Raw genomic sequence first — 16,577 nt, 5'->3', positions numbered from 1 at the left:
TTCTCTTTGGCTCAAAATCTCCCTCTATAAACCAAGGGAAATTATTGCCTTAGTTTATAAGGTTGATAAGAGGATTTAGTGAGATACTATACCCAAAACATGGCCTCTCAGGCCATGGCCTCTTAGGTGATGCTCATTACTCTGGGAAGGGCAAGCTGAGACCTTCCATGACTTCAGAAAAAGATGCTCCACAGGATTTAAACCGGTGGTCCAGGGGCACCTGGGTGGCTCAGTCCGTTGGGCATCCAACTCTTGATCTCAGCTTGGGTCTTGATCTCAGGCTCATGAGTTCAAGCCCCATGTTGGACTCCACGCTGGGCTTGGAGCCTACTTAAAAAAAGGCAGGGGTACATATCTGCTAACAAAGGAGAAAGAGAAGTCCGATCTCTTCCTGCAGCATCATTTGAACCTCTCTGACAGCTTAGAATGGTCCCAACTAACATTTTCTGGCAAAAAAAAAACACACACACACACAAAAAAAAAAAAAAAAAACAAACAAGATCCTCAAAGGGTAACTCATAAGGAAAGTCTAGGCTAAGATATAGGTTCCACATAAGGTCTTTGAGTGTGGAGGGACAGGGGTGTATGGCGAAAGCCAGGAGGCCCAGCTGCCCAAACAGGGTGCTGGTGCTTTGGGATAGCTGCTGAGCATATGTGCATGTGCAGTGAACAAAGAAACTTTGTAGCTTTGAAATCTAAGTGTGGAACACCATGAAGACTGAAAACTGGATCAGCAAGGGAATCCTGGGAGTAAAGGTCAATCACAACCAGACTACAGCACCAGTTTCAACAGCAATTCTGCAGCAACAGAATCAAAGGAAACTGTGGAATGATCAGGATGTCCTTTTTTCCCCTCCAAATGACTTGTGAAAGAGGACTGTCTCTTTGGTCTTAGCGTGCTCCTTAGGTTCTTGGAAAATTCAAGGGACAGAGTACAGGAGATAGCCCTCAAAGGAAAGTAGAGGGTCTTCTACAAAACTGAACATTTCAAGACCCAAGTTACTAGTTAGAAAACACAGATGTAACATTATTTGTGTCCCATGCAGAGGGGTTATACTTGAAATGAAATGGATAAGGTTAGGATCCTGGAGGATAAATGTCTCAAAAGTCCTGAGATAAAGAATCCTGCACACATTCCTACTTCCAACTAGTCTAGTCCTTTGCTTGACTTCTGGCTAATGTTGTGGACTAACTGACTGCCATTCCAAAACTGCCTGATCAAACTACGAAATCCCATCTGTTACATACGAAGTTAACAGTTAAATTATTTTAAACCTCAGTTTAGTAATAACTAGCATTTTAAGACAAACACTTACAGATTAAAACCCTTAATATAAGCATATTCATCTGCAGCCCATCCATATACATCTTGAGGAAAGGGATCAATACCTTGCTGAAGAAGAAGCCTGACTACATTTGTTGAGTCATAATTTACAGCAAGCATGAAGGGTGTTCTAAAATAACAGAGATAACTTCACTCTTAGGAATTTAGAGTTATTTAAACAGCTAATTTGATATACTTTATCAGGTTAATATCTTGCCTATCTGTTCAGAATCGACCATTTACATGTTTCAGTGTTCATCTGTGTAAATGATCTCCAAGAGTAAAATGAAGGGACAAAAAGGAAGCTTCTTGTCCCACTTGGGTAATGTATTATAGACTTGCTAATTTAACGTCTTTTGATAAACAAGAAACTATGCTAGGTCACTTATCTGAATAGGTAAAGATTAAAAAAAAATAATTCCCCACGTCTTCCTTAATCTGATACAGTGCACTTCAAAGCCATCTAGAGGTCAAGCAAGTATAAAAACTATCTGCAGGCTTAAAATGATAATATTTTAATGTGAATGCTAACAAAAGAGGCATAAATACAGTTAACGATGCTGATAAGCATATGGTAGGCACTAAATTAAATGCTATGTATATAAAATATTATTTACGCACAACCACCCTTGAAGGATATATTATTATCCTACTTTTCATATCAGGAAACATATTTAGTGATGATACGTAACACTCCCAAGGTCACAACACCTAGCCAGTAGGAAAGCTATGAATCAACTTAGTCTTGTGTGAATCTAAAGCACATCTCTTCCTTCTTTATCACCCACCTATAACTTATCCTCATTAAAGGATAAGTCTATACAGTTAAAGTTATCTTTCATCTTTCTACTCCTACCAATTGAAAATAAAATCAAAAATACATATACTGGACATGAAAAAGGATAAAACCTGATGAGACTTGGTAATAGTAATTAATCATCACTTAGAGATCACCTAACGACATCAGTATTACTCAAAAAAGAAAAAAAAAGCAATTTAAAGAAAAGTGTCATCCAAAAGACACAACAACTCCTATTTATGTTTAATATGCATTTTTTTAACATTTATTTGCTTTTGAGAGACAGAGCTCAAGCAAGGAGAGGGAGAGAGAGCGGGATACACAGAATCCAAAGCAGCTCCAGGCTCCAAGCTGTCAGCACAGAGCCCGGTGTGGGGCTCGAACCCACGAACCATGACATCATGTCCACAGCCAAAGTCATAGACTTAACCAACTGAGACACCCAGGCACCCCAATATACATCTTTGAAGGAAAAATGTATATGAAGTAGAAATTCTTTTTTTTTTTTAAGTTTATTTACGATTTATTTTGAGAAAGAGAGAGAGTGCACACGAGAGTGTGGGCAAGGGGCAGAGACACAGAGAGAGAGAAAGAGAGAGAGAGAGAGAGAGACAGAGAGAGAGACAGAGAGAGACAAAGAGAGAGAGAGAGAGAGAGAGAGAGAGAGAGAGAGATTGAGAATCCGAAGCAGGCTCTGCACTGTCAGCACAGAGCCTGATGTGGGGTTCAACCCATGAACCATGAGATGATCACCTGAACCAAAGTCGGATGCTTAACCAGCTGAGCCACCCAAGTGCCTCTATGAAGTAGAAGTGTAAAAAATACCATAAAAGGGTTAAGAAGGCCAATATTGGGCCATTAAGTAAATTAAGAGCTGAGAGTCCACCCTTTATAAAACTAAAATGAAATCCCTTTAGTTAACACAAAATCATGTGGCAGAAAAAAACAAAAAACAAACAAACAAACAAAAAACATTGCAGGAGCAACTGGGTGACTCGGTTAAGCATCAGACTCTTGACCTCAGCTCGGGTCTTGATCTCAGAGTCATGAGTTCAGGCCCAGCGTTGGACTCCACGCCGAACATGGAACCTACTTAAAAATAAACACTGCAAATGACATGAGTCAACATCATCAAGGAATATGAATTCTGCTATACCCTGTTCTTCATGTTGCCCAGTCAGAATAATTGCTTTCTACCTAACTGGTGATGTGTTGATATTTTTCACTATATAATTATAAATTAATCTTCTTCTTCTGAAGTTAATCTTCCTGACTTGAATAATTATTACCACTGTAGAACCATACTAAGGTTTAAAAGAAAACTACTGCACCTTTTTAATTTATCCTCTGCATGTATATTTGCTGCCTTTTCTACCAGAACTTCCACTATTTGCTGTTTGTTTTCATTTACAGCAACTAGAAGTGGTGTGATGTTATCCTGTAAAAGAGCAAAAACAATTTAGAATTTACAAAATTATACCTTTCCATACGGAATTTTAAAACATACAAAAGATCCTCTAAACTTAAACATATAATACAAAAAGTAAATAAAAAATGGCCTCTTCCTTCCCACCACTGTGCTTTCACCTGCTGCTGCTTCTCTTTAAAATAGCCCTCCTCCACTGGGGCACCTGGGTGGCTCAGTTGGTTAAGTGACCAACTGCAGCTCAGGTCATGAGCTCAGGGTTTGTGAGTTCGATCCCTGCATTGTGCTCTATGCTGGCAGCGCACAGCCTGGAGCCTGTTCCAGATTCTCTCTCTCTCTCTCTCTCTCTCTCTCTCTCTCTCTCTCTCTCAAAAAGAAATACACATTAAAAAAATTTTTAATGAAATAGCCCTTCTCCACCTTCTTCAACAGATTATATGAAGTCATTCTCCCAAACTCACTTCAAACACTCACTGGTTCCAAGATCGTTGCTTCTATCACAGTACTTATCATGGTACACTGTAGTTATTGTTCCCTATCTAAACCAAGTGCTTCTTGAGAGCAGGGGCTATTTCTTATCTCTGTATCTCCAAACTCCAAAACACAGCAGTATATGCTTTAAGTACTTTTACTGAATTAATAACCTAAATGATGATCTCTGGAGTAGTGTTTCTTAAATTATCTTCCAAAGAATACCTTCTTTGCCAGAAGGTAAGTACTATGTCCCAATGGAAAGATTTCATGATCATCTATGTTTGAGAAATATTATAAAACTGCATTATATGTCTGGCATTACAGAAATCCATGTAAATCTGCTCAGTCCCCATTTGACAATCCTTTTTGTGGCAAACATTCACATTTGAGGAATCAGAGTTTCAGGGATATAGTTTGGAGAGATTTCCGACAAAGGTGAAGCTTTTCCCCAAGTTATACAAACTTGCTTGTCTTCTGTCAGTGGTATCAGGATCCACTCACATCCGAGATGTCAACATAAGGCATCGCTGCTCCAAATGGGTCACCAAGGAGATGGGCTCAGAACTCCAAGAGTTAAGCTTCAAATGAACTTTGATTACTTAATATTAAATAGCCCATGGGCTTTCTCCTATTATAAAATGCTAAATTTTTATCTTAACTGTTAGGAAGCTCCATATGAAATTTTATTGTCAATTATAATAATCCTGGGACCCTAATACATATCTACTTCTAAAAAAATCTGTATTCTAGTTGTATTCCAGTTTCCACTGGAATAGCTACTTACTTTATATTTTAGGCAAAATATAAATTGGAAATAAAAATATAATGGCTTATCAATAAAAATTCAAACACTGATTTATACAGATCATTTTTAGCATAATGAAAGTGACCACATTATTTGCATTTTTAGGGAACAATGCTGAGGAGAAAGAGAGTATTGTCTGCAATAGGCATAACCTATTCAACTGTAACCATGATTAATCTAATACAGTTTGCAAATATTCCAATAGGAATACGATTATTCAAATTTTGTTTCTTTTAATGTTTATTTATTTTTGACAGAGAGAGACAGAGCCTGAGCGGGCAAGGGGCAGAAAGAGAGGGAGACACAGATTCCGAAGCAGGCTACAGTCTCTGAGCTGTCAGCACAGAGCCCCACATGGGGCTCAAACTCACAGACAGCGAGATCATGACCTGAGCCGAAGTCGGACGCTCAACCGACTGAGCCACCCAGGCACCCCAGGAATACGATTATTCATAGTACACAGAAGGAAAAAGTGTCTTGTTTTCAAACTAACTTATGGGGCACCTGGGTGGCTCAGTCAGTTAAAAGGCCGACTTCGGTTCAGGTCATGATGTCATGGTTTGTGAGTTCAAGCCCTGCATTGGGCTCTATGCTGACAGCTCAGCCTGGAGCCTGCTTGGGATTCTGTGTCTCCCTTTCTCTCTGCCCCTCCCCCACTCATGCATGTGCTCTCTCTCCTTCAAAAATCAATAAACGGTAAAAAAATGAATACAATACAAAAACAACTTAGAAAGTCTAACTGGGAAAATTCAATCCTGTTCCGAAGACATTAACATAAAATACAAAATATATATTATAAATTAATATGGATTGCCTTGAAAACCTTGAAATCTTTATCAAAATAGACCATAAAACAGAGGCGCCTGGGTAGCTCAGTCAGTTAAGCATCTGACTCTTGACTTTGGCTCAAGTCATGGTCTCATGATTCATGAGTTCAAACCCAGTGCCTCCTAGGGATTCTCTCTGTCTGTCAAAATTAACTTTAAAAAAAAATTACCAAGGTTTCTTTGTGTCCAAAAGAGATCTGATTAGCGCAGTCTAAAATATATATATATATATATATATATATATATATATATACACATATACATATATATGTATATATATGTGTGTATAAATATATGTGTGTTTGTGTGTGTGTGTGTATATATATATACATATATATATATATATATATATATATATATATATATCATAAAACAGTAATTGTAAACACAATGCTTATGGAGGCAAAGTAGGTGACTCGAGTAAGTGAAGAACCTAAGTGGGGACAGTAGCAAACTGGAGACACCCATACCTCATACAAAAAGGTCAGCCGCTGGAATGCATACCAAACAGTAGTATGGGCTCAAAGTACCAGGTATGATTCTATAAGAAAAGTCTGAAATCCAGATTTCTGCATGAGTGTCATAATTTTAAATGTTGACTCAATGTATGGAGGAAACGAAACACATCCAGGGGCCAAATTTAGTCAATAGCCCACGGGTATTTTGGTTGTGCATAAAGCATATATTTGTATGTAAATCTTTCCTGAAGTATCAGTATCATGTTTTCCCAAAAACTTAGGCCCCAACATGTAATAAAAAGTGCTATTAAGACTCATAAGAGGGGAGCCTGGGTGGCTTAGTCAGTGGAGCATCTGATGCTTGACTTCAGCTCAGGTCATGATCCCAGAGTTGTGGGACTGAGTCCTGCATCAAGCTTGGCACTGAGCTTGGAGCCTGCTTGAGGTTCTCCCTCTCTCCCTCTGCCCTTCTCCCCCACTCACACTCTCTCTGTCTAAAAGAATCACAACAAAAAGACTCGTAACACCCACCTTAAGAATTTTTCCAACGCTTATTAAAACTGCAATCTATCTGTGTTTAATTCTCCCAGACTGTTAATCAAATAGACAAATTAGTTCACAACTATGCTGAAACTAAATTATGAAAACAATTCCCAACTGTATTGTCACTAACTGCATTTCCATGTTTAAAACTACCATTTGGATTATGCCAGGGCTATATGAATTTAACAGACATCATAAGACAGTTGGTCACATAGCTTCAACTAATAAAGATTCAAGATTTTCTCCTATTGCAACCAGGAAAACACTGCTTGTAATAACCAAATGGCTATGAATATGAGAGAGAGAGAGAGAGAGAGAGAGAGAGAGAGAGAAAGAGAGAGAGAGACAGCAAGCGTGAGCGAGTGGGGGAGGGGAAGGGAGAGAGACTCTCATGTGTCTCTGCACCATCAGTGCAGAGCCCAATGTGGGGCTCGAACTCACAAACCATGAGATCACAACCTGAGTGGAAGTCGGACGCTTAATCAACTGAAAAACCTGGGTACCCCTCCATTCAGTAGTTAGCTTCTTTTAAATTTTTTTTAAATGTCCACTTTTTGTGGAAGAGAGAGAAAGAGCACGAGCAGGGGAGGGGCAAAAAGAGAGGGAGACTACAGAATATGAAGCAGGCTCCAGGCTCTGTCTAAGCTGTCAGCACAGAGCCCAACACGGGGCTAGAACTTGTGAACTGTGAGATGATGACCTGAGCCTGAAGTCAGATGCTTAACCGACTGAGCCACCCACACACCCCAGTAGTTCTTAACCAAGAGTTGTAGCACAGTCTCAAAAAAATATTTCTAAATATCCATGTCTATGTATACATGTTACTAGATTTACTCAAACTCTTCAGGAGAGAGTTTAGGCTTGTTTAAAAAAAAATTGAAACTTCCCCAGGCACGGGGATTCACCACCACAATTCTAGCTGAGAGTGGTGCAGCAGACAATCACATCAGTCTCATCTATGTGGCCAACTCCCTCTATCATTTGAAGATTTAGCCAAAAGAATGACTTATCAAAACTGCATTTAATTTCCCTGAGCAGAGGTAGAACAGGGACTAAATGTAAAGTCAAAATGCAACTTGATTGCGTTACTTTTAAACTTCTTACTTCCCACCAAGATATTCTAGATTTCAGAGCAGAGTTTAGACTCTTACCTAAGTGGCTGTTTCTGCCAGAATAGGATTATATGACAGTTAATTATTTGTTCTTTCTTCTCATTGCCCACGTAATCAACCACCTGTTCACTGCCAATCTGATTTCTTCTGAGTCCTCCTACACTTGGTCTCTAGGCAGGTTTGCAACTCACTGTTTCCCTAAGTAACAATTATTCCCCTCAAAAATTGAAGACTCCTTGACTAACCATATAAACTGAAGGGGAAAAAAAACAATAAAACAAACAGCCTCTTCTTGTTATTTTATCTCACTTGTCAAATTTCCAAATTGGCCTACTTAGTTCTGACTGCTCCCTCCTTTCCCCTTTTTTCTCTTAAGCCTTGGCCAATAAAAGATAAATCCCATTTTTATAAATCACTTTTTTTATCAAATAGGAACTTGTCAACAGCAGCGATGTTTTTTATTGTAAAATGCATTTGTTTTCTTTGAGTTTTAAGACAAAGCCTAGGGCAAATTTTGCTTTCCTGTGTTGTTTTCCACTAATAAAAAAAATTGGATGGGAAAAATATTTGGAAACAAAATAAGTTTTACCTTTAACAAATATATTGTTTTCATAAATATTTTCCATAAATACATAAAACAAAGCAGTATTCTCTGTTTATTTAAAAGTATCCTCATTTAAAATGAAATCTTAGGGGTGCCTAGGTGGCTCAGTTGGTAGAGCATCCAACTTCGGCTCAGGTCTTAATCTCATGGCTCATGAGTTCATGCCCTGCATTGGGCTCTGTGCTGACAGCTGGGAGCCTGGAGCCTGCTTCAGATTCTGTGTCTCCCTCTCTCTGCCCTTCTCCCCCTCTTGTTCTGTCTCTGTCTCTGTCTCTCTCAAAAATAAATAAAAAATAAGAAGAAAGGAAGGAAGGAAGGAAGGAAGGAAGGAAGGAAGGAAAAGAAATCTTAGATAAATAAGTTATTGCCAAATATTTTCATTCAGGGAATCCTTGAACTTCCATATACGTAAAATTGACCCTGCCCATGTCAACCAAGGGTGTTCCTCTAGGGGCTTCAGCAGTGAAAGGTAATGCATGTCAAAGAAAAGGAAGGTGGGCCATCAAGTGTGGCCATCATCTACTCCCCATGTACAGCTACAACCCTGCTGAGGAGCTACACAAGGTTGAGCAGGAGCCACTCTCTGAAGTGGGACACCCCAACATGGTACATGGCTGGCCGAGTGGCTACCAACACAAGTAGATGCCTTTGCTGGATGTCAAGACATGACCTGACCCCAATGCCTTCATCTTCAGAGCAGCGGGGCCTGCAGTGCCCAGCACCTACAACCTGCTGCTTTCTCCTCCCGCTTGCACACATCCAAGCTCTCCCTGCTGCGTCTGGGTCTCCATTCCTCCTCCCACCTATCCCCAGCAGCACCCCTTGCCTAAGCCCCTGCATAGCACCCAGCCTCCATCATCACCTCACTCCCCTCTAGACCTTTAGTCCTTTATGGGCTCTGAGACTACCATCCACTTGTAGGCACTAATGGAAACATTTTCTTTCTGGGGTGGAAGGGTGGCTGGGAGATACAACTTTGCCCTTTCTGTGGGCACTGCCTTTTTCTAGCCCTCCCTGACTTGGCATTGGAGTTATTTCCATTATGACAGGGCCTGATGTATAGAATTCAGTGAGTGAGTGAGTGTGTGTGTGTGTGTGAAATAAAACATTTTGAGGCTAAAATATTCATGTATATATATAAAATTTCAAATAATGTATAAATTAGTTCTTTACCTTATTTCTTGCTTCAGTATTCGCATTGTATAGCAGCAGCTTCTCTATTATGGATATATTATCACCAAAGGCCGCATAGTGGAGAGCAGTGTTGCCACTCACATCCCTAATATTTGGATCGGCACCATTTTCCAATAGTATGTTTACACATTTCTCTTCCTGGCACTGTACGGCCTGTCAGTGATATGCCAAGAAACAGAGTGTAAATTCTGAGAATTTAAAGTAAGCATGCCACAGGTTTCACCAATTCGTTTTGTTTCAAGGCAATAATTTCATTTTCATTCTAAGTAATGACATCAAATCCATCTCAGGCAGACATAGCTGGTACTACATACCTTCATGAGAGCTGTCCTGTTTTCATGATCACAGAGGTTAAGATGACATTTCCTCTCTACTAGGAGGGTCACCACTTCTGGATGGCCATTGGCACAGGCCAAATGGAGAGCAGTCCTAAAAAAGTGAGAGGACTTTTTAGGAGATGATAGTGCACTCTCTCAAACCTTGCAGTTAATTCAGGAAATTGTAAACATTAAGTAGCATGTTATTCCTATGCCTCCAAAACAAAGATTCAGTTTTCCTCTGGAGAAAGTACAATATTTAGTAGTGATTACTCATCACACTAATAAAAGAGCAGCCTGTTTGAAGAGAAAGAGCATGACCTCGGGATTCAGCTCCACTTGGGTTTGAATCCTAGTTTAACTCTGTTACTCACTAGTTATTGCTTAGACTTATCCTCAATGTCCTCAACAAAAGGGGATAAAAAGAGTAGTTGTCTCGTGTCACCTGGCTAGCTCAGTCTGAAGAGCATGTAACTCTTGATCTCAGGGTCGTGAGTTTGAAGCCCCACAGTAGGTGTAGAGATTGGTAAAAAAAAAAAAAAAAAAAAAAAAAAGATAATAATAAAATAAAATGCCATGAAATGAAATAAAATAAAATACTGAGTAGTTATCTCACAAGATCTCGTTGTGATGCTTAAATGAGGATCTATGCAAGTATTTAGAACACTTCCTAGCACAAATAACATCTCAATAGTTGTTGGATAATATAATTTTTTACAATTACTACTGCTTTACATAGACAACACTTCAATTAGGTACCTTGATACAATTACACCTACTTTGCAGATATGTTTTAAGGATTAGCAAGAATACTGCATTTCAATGATTCTAGGATGCTTATTTTGTCACATTTTAATATCTCTGACATTGGAATGCAATTTATAACTCAAAACGTCTTACAACTGTAAATGGCAGGACTTTAAAAAAATAATTGGCATATAAAATAGTGGGACACCATAGAATCTTGGTGTCTTCCATTATGTGAAATGATGGTATATACAATAGGTCTATTGCAGTTCTAGTCATATGATTGGCACTTAAAGAAATTTTAGTTCTGAAAAGCATTATAGGAAAAGAGGACTAAATTAACAAAAGGAAAACATTTTTTAAGGACTTCTTACTTTGCTTCTCAAGAAACTTTAAGCCACAGGAAACTCAGGATTCCAATGACTAGGAACAGCTCATTTTATTAAATATTGAGGTCTACAGATTGTACGAAAATCAAGTATTTCCAGCGATCGATATTAGTAGTTACTACTCTCATAAATTTCAGAAGGTCAGGTAAAGCTTATCTTTTACAATTTCCTATCTTCAGAAACTTTGAAAGGAAGGAGGAAAACTTCCCATTGAGATTAAGTCCTAATACTTCAATGTAAAATTTCTCATCTTAGGGGTGCCTTGCCGGCTCAGTCAGTAGAGCATAGGACCTTGATCTCAGGGTTGTAAATTTGAGCCCCACGATGGGTATAGAGATTACTTAAAAATAAAATCTGGCGCAGAGCCTGCTTTCGATGCTCTGTCCCTCCTCTCCCTTTCCCCCTCCCCCTGCTCATGCTTTCACCCTCAACAATACATAACACTTAAAACATAAAGTAAACAAGATAAAAGCTGGGGCACCTGGGTGGCTCAGTCTGTTAAGCGTGCAGCTCTTGATCTGGGCTCAAGTCACGATCTCATGTTCACTGGCTCAAGCCCCGTGCTGGGACTCTTTGAAAAGTGTATTGGAAAAGTTCCTGCTTTCAGCACGGGGCCTGCTTGGGATTCTCTCTCTGTCCTTCCATTCCCCCCACCCCCACCCCCACCCCCACCCCATCCCTCTCAAAAAATAAATAAATAAACTTAAAAAATAATATCTTTAGAAAATAAATAAATAAAATTCCTCATCTTGCTCATACTGTGCAAAATGAAGTCTTTGAGAACAAAAGAATCTTGGGTAGAGTATGTCCGCTATATATGTCCGCTATATATATGTCCGCAGGTTCTAGGTGATAAATAAACAGAGGAAAAGAGTGGATAAATACATTTGGAGAGTTCAATATTTTTAAAGAAAAGGTATATAAAGGAAAGCATACTTCTGAAACAGTAAATAATCCCTTATATTTGCTAGGTCTTGTTTTTTTCATAAGCACACAACTAATATATTTTATTTTCATGATTAATATAAATCATTTACCTATTACACGTAATAAAGCTACCTATAACAGAAAACATATGTATATGCTTAATATACGCATAATAAAATCTACAAGTGCAAATAAAAATACTCCCTTTACTTCTGAAGAGGCCAAAAGTTGTCCAAATGTGCCAATCCTCAAAAAACATTTTAATTAACTCACTTTTCTTATTTTACATCCAAAAATATTTTTAACACAAAGTGAGAAATTATTTTTATGTATATAAGATCAATATTCTTGCTCTTCTCCAGGATCACTTCAACGACAATAAACCCTTTCTGTTGATAATAAACTTTTAATAGGACCTTTATACACCTTTTCCTGTAGAAAGCACAGATTTTCTTTGAAGGCAAAGAAAAATGCATGTAAATACAAAGGCTCAGAAATAACAAATGTCGTCACATTTTCTGCATTTTTGGGCTTAACATAAAACTGTAGTCTGCTTGTGTGTACCTATGATCACACTGATTTTTGTTCTCACTTAATGATCCACTAAAGCACAGCTCTGCATCTCTGTGTATATCTATTATCTATGCCACTTTCAATGATCACATATCCATCTTATGGATGTAATGACATTTACTTATAAAAGCCATTATACGAGTACTTCTTAATACATTGTTATTGTAAATAGTGCTGAGAAAAGCAAAATGTATGTCATTTATCTCTAGTGATTTCCTAAAGATATTTTACTAGAAATAAAATTGATGGGTAAAATGAATACATATTTTTTAAATGTGGTACTTATACCAAATTGTCTGTTGGAAAGTCAAAAACAACTTAAACTTTAAGCGGCAGCATAAGCACCATCACTCTATTTTCACAAAGGTTGTAGATGGAAAACTGTATTTCAGTCCCTTTTTCACTTAAATTTCTTTTTTCCCAGGGACACTATATTTCCCTGTGTCCACTGGTCCCTTGTAGATATGCAAAGAAATACTTTGCACGATTTCACATTAGAGGTTTTTGTTTGTTTTGATTTCAAAGACTTCCCTGTAAAACAAAGACAGATTCTGTTGTCTGATACAAATATGTTGTAAATATTTGCAAGTGCATTGTCTTTTATTTTAATAATATTATCTTCTGATAGAGGCTTTTAGTTGTTTATGTTGCTAAATCAATCTCCAGGATTCTTGATTTAAAAAAATATTTTTTAATATTTATTTATTTTTGGGAGACAGAGACACAGCGTGCAAGCAAGGGAGGGGCAGAGAGAGAGGGAGACACAGAAGCTGAGCTGTCGGCACAGAGCCTGAAGCGGGGCTCGAACCCACAAAGCACGGGATCATGACTCCCAAAGTCAGACCGCTTAACCAACTGAGCCACCCAGGGGCCCCAATTTTTTTTTTGAGAGAGAAATAGACAGAGAGAGAGAGAGAGAGAGAGAGAGAGAGAGAGAGAGAGAGGCAACACAGAATCCCAAGCATGCTCCACATTGACAGCAGGGAACCCGTCGAAGGGCTTGAACCCACGAACACCTGAGATTATGACCTGAGCCGAAATCAAGAGTCAGAGGCTTAACTGACTGAGCCACCCAGGCACCCCCCAAAAGTCTTGCTTTTCAAGTCATTCTTAGGATGGGTAAATAGGCATTTGTGGGATTTTTTTCTGTTACTTTTCTTATTTTGCATATTACAATTTTTAAATTTATAGCCCATCTGGAACTTATTTTAGGGAGATAAAATTCTAACAAGTTTTCTCCAAATAGGCTGTTTCTCCACTACTTACGAATAGTTCACCTTTTCCTACTAATATGAAATGTCACCAGTATGAAATTCTAAAGTCTTAAGTATATTTGAGCGTTGGTCATGTTCTACTCTGCACTACTCCTTTATCTGTCTTTTCAGCTGTGAGTAAATGAATAATTTGTGGAAATTTCAGGTACCTTTTGATATCTGGAAGGGCAAATCTACCTCCCATATAAAAACATAAGTTCTTAGGTTAATTCCAGTTTGTTAACATACAGTTTTCTATCAGTTTCAGATGTACAAGATAGTGAGTCCAAAAATTTCCTTAATGACATCACAAGAAGAGCATGTGTAGCTCAAAATTCTTAAAACCAGGATGCTTTCATTTGCTTTACCTAACACTGACAAATACAGGAAGGGTACACATTTTGAGAAAAAGGAGTCCTCCTATTCAGAGCCATCTTCCACTTCAAAATGTCCTTCCCAGGTCCCTCAGGAAATAGCACACACACCTAAGCGTACACAGACATAAACTGGGTACTGGATTTTGTCCCAAGAATTTCTAGCCCAGAAGTTGATTACAGGAATTATTTCTCCCATTATGCACTTTTCTATGACGTTATGGTATAAAAATGAATCCATTAAAAACAACATGTTGTCGACACTTAATTTCGTGTGTATTACTATTGAAATTTGGGTAAATCACGTCAAACTTGAGAGTCAAGTGGTCTTTTCAGGAATTACCGGGTACGTGCCAGGGCAGCTGAAGACTTTGTTTTTGCCGCTCACGCGGTCGGCCTGGTGCTAGACCACGTAGGGTTCCCACGACCGAGGGGCAGCGGGACCTCAGGAGGGAAGAGAACCCAGCCCCCCGAGGGAGGGCTCGGATGCACAGGTAGAGCTAGGCCAGGTGTGCTCTTCTCCCAGGTCCGTCCCACCTCCTCCCTGCCAGCCTCCACGCCCCTAGTACCTGTTCATCTTGTCTCTATCATCCACGCCATTTTCCGCCAAGAACAGAATCTGCTGCACTTGCGCTGCGTTGCCCATCCAGGCAGCCTTGTGGATCTTTCTGAGATCTCTGTCTTGGACATGGTAACCCAGCAGCAAGTTGTCAGTTGTATTGTTCTTCTGCCCAACGCCCCTGCCCTGCCTCTGCAAGCCAGAAGCGGAGCCCAAGGGCGACATGCCCTTCTCCCTCCCGAACCCCCAAATCCTCTTCATTGCGAAGCCGGCGGGCTCCACAGAGACTTCACCCCGCCCTCCCTTTCCACTACCTCCCGAGCCCAACACTAGCGTCGGAGACAGGCCAAACCCGCCTGGCCACAACACGCCAGCAGTGAGGATCCGCGTTTGGGTAGCTGCCACTTCTCAGTCACCGGCAGCAAGCAATACCGCCAGACACAAGCGCGCTTGCGCACTTCAGAAGAGGCAACCACTGCGCATGCGCACAGAGGCCTAACTGTCAACGGTACCCACAGCTCCGACGCCCCCCTCGCCAGGCCCAGCGCGGGGCAGCGAACAGAGGGGAGGGGGCTCCGGTGGGGGGTGGGCCGGGGTCCCAAGCCGCGGAACCCAGCGGGAGCCGGCACCTCTGCTCGCCACGCTCGGGTCTCGCCTCGGCACGCTTCTCGCCCCACGCGCGCCTCCCGAGGGGCCCCTCCCCCGCGCCGCGGCCCAGGGTGCAGCCAGGCGGCCCTGCCTGGACCGCGGGAAGGGGTGGAGGTGGGGCGGGAGGCGGGGATAGGGGCCGGGCCCGGGGCCGCGACGCCCGCGAAGCCTGGAGCCCGCTGCAGCCGCCACCGGATCCCGGGATGGGACGAGAGACTGCGGCGGAAGCCAGCATCTCCCAGCCTGGAGCTCCGGGGCCGCGGAGCCAACGCCGCCGCCGCCGCTGTTGCCTCTGCTGCTGAGACCAGGCTGGAGATGGGTGAGTTGACACTGGCGTCCCGGGGGACCCGCGCCACAGTCCCTCCATCCACGCACTCCTGGCCCTCCGCCTTGAACTCCGCGCTGCCGGCACAATCCCCCCCCCCCACCCTCACGCCTTCAGGGCTCCCACAGCCCCCTCCCTCCCTGAGCATGACCCTAGGGGCGGGAGCGGGAACCCCGGGCCCGGGGGTTGGGGGCTTCGAGACAGGGAGGTGGGGGCCGGATGCCAGGGAGACTACTGGGCTCCCACTCCCACGCCCAGGCCCAGCTGGGCACTGTGAACGGACGGGAGGGGGCTCCGGTGGGGGGTGGGGCGGGGTCCGGAGCTGCCAAGCCAGGCGGGAGCCAGCACCTATGCTCGCCGCGTTCCGGCCTGCCTTTGGCACCCCTCTCACCCCACACGCCCCTCCCGGGGGGCCCTTTCCGCGCGCCGCGTCCCAGGGTGCAGCCTGGCCGCCGTGCCTGGACCGTGGGAAGGGGTGGAGGTGGGGCCGGGCGCGGGGCCGCGATGCCCGCGATGCCGGGCGCATGCCTCAGCCTCTGCCCGAGCCCGAGATGGGGTCACAGACTGCAGCAGACGCCAGCATCTCCCCGCCGGGGCCTCGAGGACCGGGCAGCCATCGCCGCCATCGCCGCCGCCGCTGTTGCCTGCGCTGCTGAGACCCGGCTGGAGATGGGTAAGTTGACCCTGGCATCCCAGGGAACCCGCTCCGCAGCCCCTCCATCCACGCCCTCCTCCTGGCCCTCCGCCTCCATCTCCGCCTCCACTTGACTCCTGAATGACTCTGTCCCCTTGTGGTGATGGTCTGGTCACTGCTGTTCCTTTCTCTTCTTTCTCACACTCAGTGGGACATTTGGGCACTTGCGGCCCTTTTCCGGAATGCTCTCGGGATCTAGCAGAGG

At 42.3% G+C, this 16,577-nt stretch overlaps 1 protein-coding gene across 8 annotated transcripts in view; it reads right to left on the bottom strand.

Moving 5' to 3' along the window:
* Positions 1-16,577, bottom strand: part of LOC122478343 (ankyrin repeat domain-containing protein 26-like) — a 242,014-nt gene that overhangs the window by 160,164 nt on the left and 65,273 nt on the right. For 7 of the 8 annotated variants that reach the window (XM_043571965.1, XM_043571967.1, XM_043571968.1 and 4 more), the window contains exons 1-4: positions 14,716-14,966; positions 9,881-9,995; positions 9,546-9,719; positions 3,455-3,561 (exon numbers count right to left, since the gene is read on the bottom strand). The exons of the other annotated variant lie outside the window; for it this stretch is intronic. In XM_043571965.1, the coding sequence (XP_043427900.1) occupies positions 3,455-3,561; positions 9,546-9,719; positions 9,881-9,995; positions 14,716-14,966 (647 nt within the window). Of the gene's footprint in view, positions 1-3,454; positions 3,562-9,545; positions 9,720-9,880; positions 9,996-14,715; positions 14,967-16,577 lie in introns of those variants that run through there. 8 annotated transcript variants of the gene reach the window in all.

This window comes from Prionailurus bengalensis, unplaced genomic scaffold (assembly GCF_016509475.1).
Source record: "Prionailurus bengalensis isolate Pbe53 unplaced genomic scaffold, Fcat_Pben_1.1_paternal_pri Un_scaffold_51, whole genome shotgun sequence".
In the NCBI taxonomy this organism is placed as follows: Eukaryota; Metazoa; Chordata; class Mammalia; order Carnivora; family Felidae; genus Prionailurus; species Prionailurus bengalensis.
This window is presented reverse-complemented; position numbering and strand designations above follow the sequence as displayed.